This window comes from Morone saxatilis, unplaced genomic scaffold, assembly GCF_004916995.1.
Source record: "Morone saxatilis isolate NCDOM2014 unplaced genomic scaffold, NCSU_SB_2.0 Contig18, whole genome shotgun sequence".
Lineage (NCBI taxonomy): Eukaryota > Metazoa > Chordata > Actinopteri > Moronidae > Morone > Morone saxatilis.
The window spans coordinates 15,656,064-15,672,494 of NW_023339740.1; the positions used below are offsets into that span (position 1 = coordinate 15,656,064).

Consider the following 16,431-nt stretch of genomic DNA (forward strand, 5'->3'; position numbering starts at 1 on the left):
GAGGGGGGTGGGAGGGTCACCATTTTCACCGGAACAGGCCATTTAACCATCCAAATGATTTCTAAACGGGTTTATTAAGCTGAAAAAGTTGCCAAGTTCCCCTTTAAAGAAGAACACGCAGGTTGAAACTGGTGTGCATTTTTTAAAATAATGCCTGACTTAATAAAGGCTTTGACTATACCTTACCTGATCCCCATTGAAAATGTGTAACCATGGTGTAGCCACTTTAAATCAACACACCTAGAAACATTTATGCCAGCAGAAGAACTTGACTTGAAAGGTGACTAGTATTGTATCACAATTTGTTGGAAACAATGTATGTTGTCTGTTTTCAGTCGGCTTGTCTACTGGCTCTACTAAGTCAAGCCTTAAGTTACATTTTTATTGTCTGCTACATAGCTGTTACATCTTGTTTTTACTGCAACTGGACTGGATACAGTAACTAATCAAAAGTGTGACTGAACTGAAGCAAAATGCACTGAAAATGATGGATGTTTGCTGCAATGGCAAACATTATTCATGTTTTAAAGGTTCATTAAATTAGAACAACATAACACAATAAAATATGGCATAGAAAACATTATTGATATTGATATTGTCTGTATTTTTATCAAAATGGCTTAAAGGGCCCATTTAAATCACAAATTAGACCTTCTCCTATTTATGTATATAGTCAGACCAGGATATATGTGGCTGTGTATTTCAGTAATTTTTTAAGCAAATAAGCCAAACGTTCTCTGGTCTTTGTGTTTTGGACTGTTAGTTGGACAAATCAAGCAATTTTGACATATTTTTGGGAGAAGCCCTACTTTTCGAGAAAATAATCAGCGCATATGAATTGATGATGTCAATAATCATTAGTTGCTCAAGTCATAATAGACTGTTCGAGAAAAACAAGAGTAAAAATAATTGCTAGAATCAATTCATACATACATTTCAGTGACGCATTTAAATAAAACAAAAAGACCAAAAAGCAGATAGCACTTACTTGTAACAATTATTGTTATACTGATTGTAACTGCCCAGAGCTGTCAAACTCCCCTGACAAATCCCAAAAGAGAAAAGAACTTGTGCACCTGCATCCATCCAAACCTAAGCAGATGCCAAAAAAACATAAATATTAGTGAACTTTCAACAAGAGTGGATACTGCTGCACAAGTATTTATTGTGAAGTTGGAGTGGTTTACAGTATTTGTGCCTCTGTTGGAAGGCTATTGAGCTTGCAGCTTGGCTTGGTATTTATGTTTAATGTTTGACTTTATTACTTACTTGAGGGTCCACCAACCTTGTCGGGTCAGGATACAGGTAGAAAGCTACGCCGTCCATAGCTCCTGGTAAAGTGAGTCCACGAGCCAACAGAACCACCAGCATCACATAGGGAAAAGTGGCTGTAAAGTAAACTACCTGTCAACACGAGACAAAGGCAGGTTTCTGCTTTTAATGTTGTTTTAAGACACTGTTGGTTATTGGAATCTGACAAGAAGCTGCAACAGAGCAGCTACATTACAAGAAAGAGTTACATAAAAGAAAAACAAAGTAAATACCAAATTATTTGGATAATCTTTGTATTTTTCAAAATTACGTACACACTAATTATTCATAATTTAATATGAGCAAAATGTATGTGTGGTCTAGACCAAACCTTGTTGTGACAGCTGTGAACTTTCCACCCTGTCTGTGAGTATTACCAACTGTTGTGCAGTGTTTCGCAATCCTTTAAAATGCATTTTTTCTTTCTCTACGACCGTCATATGACTTGACCACCTCTCATCTAAGTCATGGACCATTTTGCTTTAGAAAGATGTTTTTTTTTAGCATCTACCTTAATATCAAACTGTTCACTTATTTCCAGAACGGCCCTGCTGATATTTTATAATTGTGTCCCCTAATACAACTTCTGACTCAAATCACTAAATGTGTTCTGTTTTGACAGAGTTGTGACAGTGGGACTAAAATGCTGTGGTATTCTTTTTACCCTTATATATATATATATATATTGTTTTGTATTTTTGTGAATGAAACTTGCCCACATGAACAGGTGGCATTCATTAGGTTGAATTGAGTTATTTATGTTTGTGCTGTTAAGAGAGTTTAGAATCAGACTTCTTGCATGCAATCTTGGAAAAAAGTAAAGAAAGTACGAAATACAATAAATACATAACATATATTGAAACATAAAAATGTTCTTGCACGAGGCTCATTGTTTATGCCCCAAGAGTTTAACACCTCATCAGAAATGCTACCTTTCAACAACATACCAACTGGTGACAAATTTGAGGGAAAATTGGAATAAATGGGAAATATAATGAATGCTGATGTCTCCATTCAGGTGTACTGCATGACAGAATTAAGTAATTACGATCCTATCATGCTGGGCGCTTGTGGCTCAGGAGGTAAAGCAGGTCATCCACTAATCAGAAGGATGGCGGATTGATCTCAGGCTCGTTCAGCTGCATGTCCAAGTGTCCTTGAGCAAGATACTGAACCCCAAATGAATGTGTGTAAACAGCTTGGATTCTATTTCAGATAAGCAGTTGGCACCTTGCATAGCAGCCTCTGCCATCACTGTGTGAATGTGTGTGAATTGGTGAATAGGACATGTAGTGTAAAGCGCTTTAAGTGGTCGGAAGACTAGAACAAGTACAGTCTTTGTGATATGTATAAAGAGGTCTTGTCCACCAAGAAAAAAAGGGTTCATAATTAGTCTCTTCCTAGATGACAATGGACCATTTTGTAGTATTCTCCACCACCACACCTTTAAAACACCAACTGAGAGAATACTTTAATTTTCAGTTCACAGGGATCTCATGAATGCGATCTCAAAATGTTTTAGATTTCCTCCTCAGATGCTATGATAAAAGGAACACACATACACACACATATACACAAAATCCAGTGCCATCTTCTAAACAAAGACTTATACCTTTCCAGTGGATCTCACTCCTTTCCAAACACAGAAGTAGCACAGGATCCACGCCAGTAGGAGACACAAGGCCAACTCCCACCTCAGGCTACCAATCTCCTCAATCCCTCCAGATATACCCAGCACTCGTCTCCTGAAAAGAAACACATCATATTGCCAAAACAGGGTCAGTAAAACAGTTTGGAGACAAAAACACTGGGAACTTTGTTCAAGGCTACTAATAATGATCAGAAAATAATAAAGAAGGTTATTATGATGAAGAATTACTGATCAATGTGACTGATCACATGGTGTTATTACTACATTGCCTCACCTTCATGTTGAAAATAATCGAATGTTTTTGGTAAATTTCAGGTGGAACATTTGAATACAGTAATAAGAGGAGTATTAATCAGAGTGCTTTTCTCAAACAGTATCACTTAACTAAAGTCATCTTTGGAGGAATGGCCAAATGGTTTGGGGGAAAGAAAAACCTAGTTGTCCCAGTAGTGTATTTTTAAATACATACTAAAAAAATGTATCAACTTAGCAGAAGAATTAGCTTTTAGTTAAAATGACGGCTGTTTTCATTGCCTGAACCACATTCACGGTGCACTGAATGTTCTGCATGTTATCTTTTGAAAAATGTTGACCATGACTCAGCACTGTTGGAAAACCTTCACACCCTGTTTTATGTCTTTGCTGCCAAATACTTTGTAGAAGCAGTATTTCGGAAGAAATTGCGGTGTGATTGCTATTGATATTGAAAGTCTGATGCTAAACTGCTGGCTGGCTTTAAAAGTTGACCAATACTTTGTGACAGATGTGGAATATTTGTGGAAAGGGTCTAATTACTATGAATGGGAAGTTCAATAAAACTCATAATGTATGAACAATTTGGAACATTATAAGGTTTGAGTTGAGTTTTTGGCTTAAAGTATGAATGCATGGATAAAAGTCGAAAAGAATATGAATCGTTGTAAAAGTGGAAAAGACATTAAGGATAAAAAATATAGTGTATGCTGGGAGTCAAAATGCATATCTGGTTTAACTTTGTAGCAGATGAAAAATTATGAACAATGGCTCGGAGGTAAACTGCATAGCTTGCTCTGAAAGTGGAATAGCATCAATAATGTATGAAAGACTAAACTAAACTAAATTTCTGCCTTTAATTTGTATTGAGAAGCAACTTAGAAAATTAGAAAAGTAGAAAAGAGTCAAATCTAGGACTGAATACACTTCATAGATGTGGTTGAGTATATGGTTAGCAAGGATTAACTAATTAGGAAATCTATCTACCAGCAGCGTTTCTCTGGTAATCAGAGGTTTCTGCGTCTCCCTGTGGTGAATAGATAAATATGAGTGTGTGTGCGCTCAGTCACTACGGGAGTCAGTGCAGCAGTTGGTTGGGGCTCCTGTTGCTTGGAGGCTAATGGAGCCAAAAGTCAATTTGCTTCCGTAAGTCTGCAACTGGCACAAATGTTTTCTATATTCTGATGAACAAATTATGTATGTGGGGTAAACATTATGGGAGTAAAAGCAAGTTGAATTATTTTTTTGAGAATACTTTCTCTTATCATTCCCTATTATATTCCCTCTTCTTTTTCTTATGTCCCCCACTCTGTCCACCCCACACACACACTCATATGAAAATCTTAAAAAAATGCTGAAAGTGTAAAAAGTATGAATCATGAAAAAATGAAAAAAAAAGCTTCATGAACATTTTAAGGTTTGAATCAAGTGTCCATGTGAATTGTGAAATAATTGTAAATGTGGCAAATGTCATACATAAGTTACACAATTTGGTAAATGTTGAGGCTGTATACATTTCTGTATCAGCCTTTATTTTGGCTTTTCTCTTTCTTTGCGAGAAGGAGGCTACAACCATGGTTTTTAGGCCCATCTTAACTCAAGAACATCGACTCAGTGAAAGAAAAGTCAATGTCTTTACCAGACATCATGTAGATGTTGTGATATTTTAGTTTGGACCGACCAAGACACTGACCATCTCTGGAGGAATTGCTTTACATGGGCAAACAGGTAGCCTACACTGGACACTAATTATGGGCTTAGCAACATGGAAATGCAGCTCACCAGTAAACTGAAAATATGTCCTTGAATTTCTCCTCTCTGTATACCAGTGTTTGTAATATGTGATCAATTGGGCCTATGGGCTGCGATAGAAGGAGGAAAGACAAAGAAAGACGATCACACAAAAACAACAGGGTGCCCAATGTGCTTTTAGTATTATGCCTCCTAAAAAATGTGATATCAGTTACAAAGGAGTAAATTACACTTACTCCCAGAACTCTGTTGCAGGTGTTGTTGCATTCGCAGCTGCTGTCCAATTGGATGATGCATTTTTTTTATCAAATTCAACACAAGTCTCTGAGAAAAAACAAGAGGAGATATTTAATGGATCAAAGTGTAGATACAATAAAAAAAAGACAGATACCGTTCTATATACTCAGCAGATAACAAACTATCTATCTTATACCAAGTCAAGAACCATCCACTTCTTTCTGTTCCCCAAATGATTTACAAAAATTACGAAATTTACCAGGAAGCTGACTGAAGTCATGAACTGAAGCTACATTCAAAACACTGGTGAGCTGGCTGCCCAGGGTTCGAATCCAACCTGCGGCCCTTTGCTGCACGTCATTCTCTCTTTACCCACCTTTCCTGTCTATCTTCGGCTGTCACTGTCAAATAAAGGCAATAAAAGGCCAAAAAAATAACTTAAAAAAAACACTGGTGAGCAACATAACCCCTCAGGCACCCCACCCAACCACTGGAATCAGGTTTTCAGATACTAACATGATAGTACAAGTTAGCTGTTGTTGTAAAAACCATTCACTTGATCTTGATCAGTCAAACAAGATGTTTTTAAGGGATTCTGTTTTTTCTGTTCCTTTTCTGCCGTTCGCTATTAGTGCTGTTATGAAGATATAAGGTAAAGGAATTAGATGAACAACACACGCACACACACGTTGGTCAAGCGCTTAGTTAATTTCTTCATTTGTCTACATGTGTACCTGTGTTCCAGCTGTTCCTGCAGCTGGCCCATGGGACCTCAGCGCTAAAGGACGAGAACAGGTAGAAGAAGGCCCACGCCTGGATGACGATGTATGACACGGCAGCATATGCAATCACAACCTGGGTAGCGTAACCAATCCCTGAGGGGACAGATAAGGTGTGTTCAATGTAGATTATTGATAATGATGAAATAATACTGCAGCATATACTTCATCTGTTTTCTCAAAGAAAGTATTGTTATTGCATTTGTTAATTCACAGTAGGACTGTGTATGTAAGAGCAGGCTGGCTCTTGGTAGATTGGCAGATTGGTGAGCTTTCTAACACTGATTGAAGGTGTAGAGTTTCTTCCCACTCTGCCAGCTGGCACACCTGCCATAACCATTTGACTGGTGGTGAGACGTTTAATTGCGTGATCTTGTTTAAACACAGCAAAAAATAGGCATTTAAATAGGTTTGTTTACCTTTTTCTCTGTGTTGAATGATACGTCTGGTGATATTCTACATTCTTGTTGTTAACAAATTAAACTGACCAAAACCAACAATGAATTGATCCTACTAACAAATATTGCTCTATATATTTTACTCTGTACCAAAACCTACATTGTTTTCCAAAAACTATTAAAATCTCATTTGCATTTTGGAGAAAAGGAGGAAAGGAAAAGTTTATCTCTGAAAGGCTGACACATTTCCTTTACATGTATGTATAATACACTACTACTAATACTAGTTACATAATTCAGTTCTGTTTAACTCACTGACCTTCAAACAAGGGGCAGAAGTGCCTCCAGCAGGTGATGCAACCTTGAGATGTGAACTGTCCCATAGCCGTTTCCAGGAGGAACATTGGGATACCACAAGCAAGCAGAAACAATACATATGGAACCAGAAATGCACCTGAGAGAAAACATGAGATGAGCGTGATTAGCATGCCAAAGTAGTGTTCTCTCAGAGAAAATGTAATTATAAAGTACTGTACATCAGACATGAGGAGTTCATGTTTGATCATGTTTTCTTGTTGAGGAACAGTTTACCAGACTGTACAAGTTTTGTTTTTACAGTAAAATCATTGAATGTGACTCTTGTGGTTATGTTGTTTGTAGTGCAACATCTAGATGCAGTATTACAGTAGTAGCCTCACATGGGATCTTCAGGGGTGGGATAGAGAAATATTGGTGATAGAAATATATGCCAGTTTAATGGCAAACAATGAAATTTATCAATATTTACTTGCGAAATCCCCCAAGTGTTAATTTTTTAACTAAAAACATCACATCATAGCAAACCGTTAAATAGAAAGATCTTAAGTTCCAAGTCTTCCAGTCATTAATTATGTGTTAATTACTGTTTTTAACATGTTATTTTAAAAATTAATTTTTAAATTACTCTAAATGAATGTGTCCCCACATCCACCCCTGGGGGTCTTGTAGTATTTGCAGCCCCAATTTCTGGTTTAACAGAATCTAGTTGACCAGATTGTGGCTTTAAAATGCTCAAACACTGATGGAATATTACCCATCACTTACACAGTTAATATTAATGTTAATGGCTAACTTGGAAATCAGGAAAAAAACAAAACAAAACAATGGTCTCCTTTGTTCACTGAGTTTCATTTCATCACACAAAGAAAAGAAAAAAAACAACTTTGTGTTCCGCCTGGGCTTGCTTATCATCTTAATCTATTTATGAGTCAAGGTTATTTTTCCACATTTGTTGACATTACATTAAGATCCGGTGCAGTTGCTTAACTTTTAGCAGGAGAATAAATATATATATATATAAATATATATATATATATGCATTTAAAAAAAATGGGAATCCTGTCTTACCTCCCCCATTTTTGTAGCACAAGTAGGGGAACCTCCAGAGGTTTCCCAGCCCAACCAGGGTTCCTGCCACAGCCAGCAAGAACTCCAACTTGTTCGCCCACTGGCCTCGGTCCAGGAGCTGGGTCTTCTTCGCCAGACTGTTATCTTGACCCGGCGCCTCGATGCTGTTCCCCTTGAGGAAGTCCCTTGACATTTTTCAGGAGCAGGAGCAGATTAATTGCGGATACAATGAAATGTGACCTAAAAAATATCCTTCCACCTCCTCCACATTTATAGGACGAGGGCTGTCAGGGGGTTTATGCACAGAAACCAAACTACTCAGCTGATTATCTGGCACTGTTCACAAGCTTCATTTATTTATTTGTTGAACTTAAGCAGGCAGGATTAGCAGGAATGGAAAGTTTTCACTGGCAAGTGTTTATCAGCGAGCTTGCACTTATTACAGCACTTTTTTTTTTATTTAAAAGCGATGCATTTAGCAACCCAGTGTAAAACCAGCAAGAAAAAAAAAAAAGAAAACACAGTGAGGTACTTACCCCTCCATCACAAATCCCCCTCCCCCGAAGAGTTGTTGCTTACAGCAGTCTGATCAGTATTCCTCTCAGCTGGGTGTACGGCAAGATCTCTACACAAACAACATGTCATGAGCAGAGCCAGAGTGGGAAACAAAGTAGCTATGGTTTCCTTCAGTTTCCTCTATGACCCAATTATGGTTGGATTGGTCAGCACTCCATGCCGCCTGAGTTGAAAAACTGTTTGGCTCTGAAAGATCCAAGGTATCACTTCCTTGCTGTATTTTTCCACTGAGACAGGAGCTGCTTGTGTCATTGAGATTAGCTCAGTTGCTAACAACTAAACCAAATCAGCTGAGCCGTCTCTGTTATGTCAGTGGCTATACACAGGCTACACTTAGTGCCAATTGGGAATTTGCAGCTTTTGGGTTATAAATCAAGCAACGAAAAACAACAAAAGAGGAATTATGCATGTGTGCAAACACACCTGAATAAGTGGATGTAATAATGTCGACATACCTCACTGGTGTTTAAGGCATGTACACTGTATGGCATTGTATTACTGTGATACAGTCACATTGAAGCTTTGTGATGCACATCTGCGGCTCTTTTTATTCTTTTTTTTTTTGGATCATTTGTGCTTTCGTTTTTCAGGGTTTGGAGGTGGGAGCTCCCACGGGTCTGAGCTCACTGTGCGGGTCGCATTACCAGCAACCATTATTTTAAACACAAATAAATAATGTGTAAGGTAATAGTATTTAGGTTGACTACTTCTCTGCTAGACAGTTGGATGCCGCACGCCTGCGGTCAGCTGTGCGTAATAACACCCAGTGTCAGGCGGAATGGGGTGTCCCCCCCCCAGCGACGGGTCTCTGTTGTCATATTTCACACTATTGAAACTGTTTTTTATTTCTCTTCATGATCTCTGACTTATTTACTACAAGTGTACTGTATACCTTACTCCTACTGTTTGTTGATAACCTATTTTTAGTTCTTAACTGACTTCTCTTGACTTTTTAATAATCATCAACTGTAACTCTCCTGTGACACTTAAATCTACCACTGTGGCATCAATAAAGTTAACCTTATTTCAGTTATAGGCCCTGATGTGGAGGCTGGGATGTGCTACTGAAACAACACTGTCATTATCCTCAGCTGTACTTTGTGTTTAAGATAAGATAGACTTTATTGATTCCACACTGGGGAAATGCTCAGGGCATGCTAACACACTAAACTAAGGTGGTGATGCATGGTAAACATGATACCTGCTAAAAAAAGGAGCATGTTAGTGACGTCACTGCATGCCACATGTCAATGTCATGCAAGCTTAAATTAGCATTTAACTTAAAGCACAGATGACCATGAGTGCAACTAAGCTGGTAGCATGGTTGTAGACTCTTGCTGGGGTTGTTCGATGGGTTGTCTTTTATAATGACAGAAACAGAAAGGACAGGGAAGGAACAAAGCCCACGCCTCAAACATCATCTCATTTCCGCACCAGAAGTACTTAAGCACACCTTATCCATTCAGTCCCTCTTTGTCTCAGTTTTCACATCCCTCCAAGCCAAACCGTTTCTTTTCCTTTTTTCTTCGCTTCTCTCTCTCTCATCCAATCACAGGAAACATAGGGGCTGTAACTAGGAGCAAAGAAGAGACGACTTCCCCACCCTGAGTCTCAATGCCCACAGGGTTCCCTCTCATCTTCTCGCCCGAACTCCTCCATCCATCTGTCCACGAACCTGATTTCTCCCCCCTCCTTCCCTTCATCCCTCAGCCCCCAATCCCTACCTTTCATCCCTCCACCAGTTTATTATATTGGTTCACCTTTATCCATTATATGCAATAAACCATTCTATTTCTATATCCTCACTAGTGAAACCTGCAGTACCGTTTTTGCCACTTAGGGCAGCCGAAACATCATCAAAGCACCTTTTAAAGGACCAGTGTGTAGGATTTAGTGGCATCTAGTGACGGTATTGGAGATTGTAACCAAGTAAAATCTCGTGAAAAACACAAATGGCTAGAGGCTTTTGTTCATTCTAAGATACTGTAGAAACATGGCAGTTCAACATGGTGAACTTCATAGAAGAGGACCCGCTTCCCTCTGTAGATAAAAACAGCTTATTCTAAGGAACTAAAAATATAACGATTTTTATCTTCAGGTGACTGTAGACTAATATAAACATACCTATGAATATTATTTTATATTTCTGCCAATAGGTCATTGTAAATGTTATTGGACCTGCAAGTTGATATGAAAAATGTATTAGCAAACAGTCCTTTTACACATCCAGCAGGCAGCAAAGATGCATCATGTCCAGCAGTTACGGAGCAACATAATTTATTTGGAGTTGTGTTTCAGGTCATCTGGTGAATACATGTCCAATATTCAATCACTTTTAGCTCTGTTTTTGGTCTCTTCCAACTCCTGAGGGACATATAAGATATGTGTGTATCTGCTCCACAGTGTTAATCGGTCACTAACTGTCTTTTTCCCGTAGAAAACAGCTGCCTGCTGCGGTCGAACTGAGCTGAAACTCGATATAAAACTCCGTAAAGCCGAGAGGAGTCTGGTGATAATTCTCTGTAGGTTCATCGTAGCATCGTTTTATATGGTCATTTCATATTTTGTTCATATTAAAATATCAATTATACACTGCTTAAGTACAAAAAACACCATTAGGCGTTGACTTAAGATAAATATAAAAACATACATAGCACAGCTGGCTCACAACAATACATTGTTGACAGCTGGCTAGGTTCAATAATCATGTCCTCTAGTGCATGGCAGGGATTCTAACCCACAAATCACAAGGTGCATAAAAGCCTATATTGCTGGAGGGGAAAAGTTATATTTGACTAATTACTGCAATTTACATTTCAGCCAGCTTATCTACAATTCAAATTCTCCAAAACCCTTAAAAAAAAAAGTGCTGCCTTGCCACGACTTCCTGTCACACATTTGAACCCATCTCGGCTTATGTTTGTAACACAGTGAACTGTTTGTAGTGAAAACTCCACTGGGAAACTGTAAATTTCAGATGATCACATTTCAGGTACATTAAGTGAGGCAGAAATCCAACCCTCAAATTTCAAACAGTAGAACAAGTTTCATGACGCCATGTACAGGCATTGTCTGTGTTCTGTTACAACAAAAATATACTGAGCGCTTTAGTTGAGTTAAAACCCTCCAGACTTAACATTAGTGACACCAAGTAGAGTAGAAACAATAAAAGATCTGCTTTATTTGTGAGGCTCTTCTTTTGATACAATTATTCAATAACCATAAAACAAGACAGACATACGAACACAAGACAAGACAGCTAGTATTTAAGGCATATATTTACAGTTTGCTGTAAATCTCTAGAGCTAACAAGGACCATGCTTCTTGTACATCAAATTATTAAAATAGTTTACACACTGGCAGACACTAAGTACATGCTCAAAAGAAAGTTAATATTCAGCTGCAAAAAACAACTGTCGAATAAAATAATGATTTAATTTCTGGTTTGCGCAAAAAACATGGTTGTGTCCACTTGGATAATGAGGAATATATCCCGGGCAGGTTGTTGAGCTACAAACAGCTATACATGCCCTCAACAAAAAGGGCAATCTACTTTGAATGGTGTTCACACAGTTAACATCATTTTTCTCATTTGGGTACAGACATCCATCACACAGTGCAGCGTATCTCAGCTGCTGGGCTGGAGGATGAATGCTTTAAGTTGTATTACACACATTTAAACAGGTCCGCTTCACGTCTGTCTTCAATGCTTCCTTAAGAAAATAATAAAAAGACCAGAGCAAACAGAACATTTCACCTCCAAGAGTGATCAGGTTTGATCATCAACAGCCCAAAAAAGGGGTTGATGTTCACATAAGCTGTGTTGACCTGACTCCTTTCGTTCTCTCTTTAAAACAAATACTTTTACACTTGTACTGATTGTTGAGCAGTTCTTGTATATTTTATAAAAATATTCTAGAAATACCTTTAATATTATCTTGTGATGTTGTAAAGCAGAGCCTGAAATGAACTTGAACTCAACTGTCCTACTTTAAACTGAATTAACAACTAAATGTCCCAAACTGAAGTTCTATTTTATTATTCTTCATAATAAATATAGTTTAATAACTTCGTTTCAGTAACTTGCATCACCTCATTGATTAATTCTGTCCCGCCATAAAAGTTCTGATAGTTGTTCCCTGTACCTACATCAACCTGTTTAACCACAATCAGTTCTTATTATTACTTTAGCCATGGTTGACTTACTGTTTCTTGTTTTTGTTTTTAGATCCATAAATGCATCACTGCAGATCAAAGAGAGGAGAAGATCAAACAAACTATTTAAATATTTACAAAATCAAACAAATGATTTACATATTTACATGGATAGAAACATTGTCCAGAGAGGAAGAGTGAGAGAAAAGCTCAAACATGCCCCGTCCATTACACCTACTGCCCGCCTGAGCAAGGTACAAGAGGAGAGGAAGAAACCCCGGCGCTGTTGGCAGAAGACTGGATTACTTTTATCAGCATGCAGGGGAATTAATTACAATATATGTGAATATATTTATCGCCTTTTCCCTGCTGAAAAGTTGCAAAATCTAGCAAGAAAGTTGGCAAAACTGATCCCTGTATGATTTATTTAAGGTGTAAGCCAGCATGTGACGCAGGGTAGAGCTCGTGCCGGTGCAAACACACACACACACCTAACAATTAAAATATATAATCCATGTTGCATAAACGTATTGACTTAATTCATAATGATAAATTTCTCTACTGTCCCAGAAGACACTGTATGTTTTTGTCCCTGGTACATCAGGACATCCTCGATTTCAAGCACTGCTGTAATGTTAAAAATGTTCCATGTTATGAACGGAAGAGGCACATGATCCTGGAGGAAAAATGCTTTGTTTGCTCAAATACATTTATTGATTCTTTGAGACATTAACGTTTTGAGTTAAAGAAAAAAAAATAGACACTGTTTAGTGCGCAATAAGATATTTTCATAGCTTCATTTTAATATTAGAATTACATTTACTTTTACATTTTGGACAAATCCACACTCTATAATTGATAAAATTCAGGGTAAAATTCACCAAATGTCAGGCTCACTTTGTTTTGGGACATGGTGGGATGAAGAGGAGGTCAGATAACATACAATGCATCTCTGTGTGGAATGATTTAAGAATGAAAATGACCCAAATGTTTCTTTTTGACATTCCAACAAATGAAGCAAATCAGCTTTTTATATTCACCTCTAATGGCAGCATGATAAGACCATCACTGCATACTCATTTATAAGCCATGGATGGACACAGAAACATACAACAAATATCTTAAGAAACTTTTCAAAACTGAGACAAAAACATAATGACGTTTTTTTCCCTCTTTCAGCAAAAATATTTAGCATGGTTAAACCTTCAGCTGTGCATTCGTATCACAAGTAGAGAGTCTACAACAGCAGTGAGTCACTCGAGTCTCGCTCAGTGAGTCAGGGAGTACCTGCAGTTCCTCGTAGGTCCCGGATTTTGTCATGCTCAAGCATATTTGGCACTCATTCGATTCATAAATTGATATAATAGTCACAAAGTTATGCCAATGCAACCTGTATGTAAATACACAAATCTGTCACAAAAATGTACAGCTCAGACCCGTACACCACCCTCTGGTGGTGATTACATCTTCGTACCAGACAAAAACAAACCAGATTTTTAAGAAAACACAAAAAACCAACACAATAATAAAGAGATATTACAGTTTTCTGATACTTTCAGTATTTTGACAGAGATCTATCTCATAGCATGGACAGGAAGTTAAGGTTTTACAATATGTCATTTAGATCATGATGTTTCTGTGGGAGATTTTCTTTTTTTTTTTGAAAATGAAAATGTACAAAATCACTAAAGAGATGATGATGATGATGAAAACCACTGATGAAAGTGATATGTAGCACTATGGTGCACCGTGTTGCTGGCCTTTCTTTCTGTTCTTACTATATTCTTGTCATCTGACACATTGGAAAAGTATACAAAAAACAGAAATCTCTGAAAGGAATTTTATTTTCACATTCTTCAGCACTATGAGAAGAAATGGCATCTGATGAGAAATCAGATGGAGTGCACCATAGCCGCATGACATTATAATGACAAAAACACTGTAATCTTTACTCAGAATTAACATTATATGCTACAGAACATACTAATCATGATTCAACACCTTTTCAGTCACATTGAGTTTGGCTATTTCACTGCATCTCCTCAACAAATGATGTTTCATTCACTTTTAATTTTCCACAACCTGAAAGAAATAGTCCAACATTTTGGGGAAATACACTTTTTCTTTCGTGCCAAGAGTTAGAAGAGAGGGTTAACCTCATTTGGTATAAGTTTAAATAAGAATGAATGAGAATCAATTATGTGCTGAACTGTTTTATGACCAGAGGCAGTGACTTTCTGCTGGTTGCCCTGGCAACTGCTGTCACCAAAACCCCCATCAAAATCAGATATGTCGTTTTTACACAAAAAAACGAGATATAATGTGTTAATTTATGAGCTTTAGAGGTGCTGCTAGGTGGATTTTGAGTCACGCTAACAGTTTCCCCCTGATACCAGTGTTTATGCTAAGCTAAGCTAAGAATCTGTTAGTTGTAGCCTCATATTAAGAGTACAGACGTGAGAGTGGCAACAATCTTCTAATCGAACTCAGCCAAAAGCGAATAAGCATATTTCCCAAAAGCGTCGAAATACTCCTTTAAAATAGACAAAATTTTGGTGTAAAACAATCAGGAGTTGGCACTTTTCTTTTCAAATACAACTTCAAGTTCGACTTAAAGCCCCTTTCAAATTTCACCACCATCAGCTATAAAACTTCAAACAGGTGCTGATTTATTTTTTACAACAGGCCGCCCTCACAGACAGCAATGAAGATGTTTCTCCAGGTTGAATATGGAAGGCACAGTGAGAAAATCATTTAAATGGACTTCAAGATACACGTTCATGTTAGTACAGTAAACACAGAGCACAGCCCTTTTGTTAAACAACCCATACAATAAATTCTGTTTGGGGAACTTAATGACAGAACTTCTTATCTCGACTTGTAGCTCATTGCCCTGCAGATTGCATCGGCAGAACATATCATACCAATGAGCAGCACTTAATGATTTCACAGACACCTGTGTAAATTGTGCCTGGAGCATAAACACTGAGCGTTATGAAAATGAAATGCTTGAGATAGCATCAGTCAATCACGATGAGTGACGAGAATGGGAACTGTACTTCTTTTGAACTCAAGTGCGATGAGATCACGCATGTTTTTTTTTGTGCAGAGCGATTTTGAAAAACAATTATTTAACATATATATTTATTTTTTATTATTAATCCATAAACACAGGAGTATGTGGTAATAATGGTAATGCTGTAATCACTGTTAACTGGTTTGGGTGTTGGTGAGGTTACTGCGTTATAACAAAGATAGTTAACACATTTCAACATGGATATTTTTTTTTTTTAAATGATCATAAAACCACATGTAACAATATTCTGAGAAATTAGATGAAACACTTTCTGATTCCTGTGTGAAACATCGCCACTGGTTTGAAAAGTTTAATACAATAAAATGTAATTTAAGTACTGGCAATGGTCACCTACTGTATGGCACTGTTAATGTGAGTTCAAGCAAACACATTGTCTGACAATCAAGAAAACAGGCATCTTTTTTTTCTTATTATTTTCTTTTTTTAAACTTTCATAGCTAAAATCGAACTATGAAGATTGAAAAATAAACATTGTACCTGAAATAAAAAATAAGACTGCTGATTCACAGAAGAACAGGCGAGTAAATACATTAAGCCCACAGCTCTACAGACTACTATTTAAATTTCACACTTCACACATTGGTCTGATTTAAGATTGACAAAAAAATAATTCAACTATTATTGCAAAAATGTAAACATCCTTCCAATGTATCATGACAATGTCTCTGCAAATACAGTCAAAATGTCAGCTGAACGTTGGCCTTGTTGTTATAGAAGACTTTTTTCTTTTAAATGTCATATGAAAGTATGATGATCAAACAAAAATACAAACTATCAACTTTAGATTTGGGTTATTTAGGGTTTCTGTGTTGGGAATGTGCATCAGAAGCCAAAGTG

General features: G+C 37.4%; 1 protein-coding gene across 2 annotated transcripts in view; it reads right to left on the reverse strand.

The window, feature by feature from the left end:
• Nucleotides 1-8,792, reverse strand: part of LOC118327930 (sodium- and chloride-dependent GABA transporter 2-like) — a 17,383-nt gene extending 8,591 nt beyond the window's left edge. Inside the window, exons 1-8 of one of the 2 annotated variants that reach the window (XM_035661464.1) lie at nucleotides 8,303-8,792; nucleotides 7,767-7,951; nucleotides 6,700-6,834; nucleotides 5,938-6,078; nucleotides 5,203-5,290; nucleotides 2,924-3,056; nucleotides 1,270-1,404; nucleotides 989-1,092 (exon numbers count right to left, since the gene is read on the reverse strand). In XM_035661464.1, the coding sequence (XP_035517357.1) occupies nucleotides 989-1,092; nucleotides 1,270-1,404; nucleotides 2,924-3,056; nucleotides 5,203-5,290; nucleotides 5,938-6,078; nucleotides 6,700-6,834; nucleotides 7,767-7,951; nucleotides 8,303-8,310 (929 nt within the window). In that variant the 5' untranslated portion in view covers nucleotides 8,311-8,792. Of the gene's footprint in view, nucleotides 1-988; nucleotides 1,093-1,269; nucleotides 1,405-2,923; nucleotides 3,057-5,202; nucleotides 5,291-5,937; nucleotides 6,079-6,699; nucleotides 6,835-7,766; nucleotides 7,984-8,302 lie in introns of both variants that reach the window. The other variant, XM_035661463.1, reaches the window with a different exon arrangement.
• Between the last annotated feature and the right edge of the window lie 7,639 nt (nucleotides 8,793-16,431).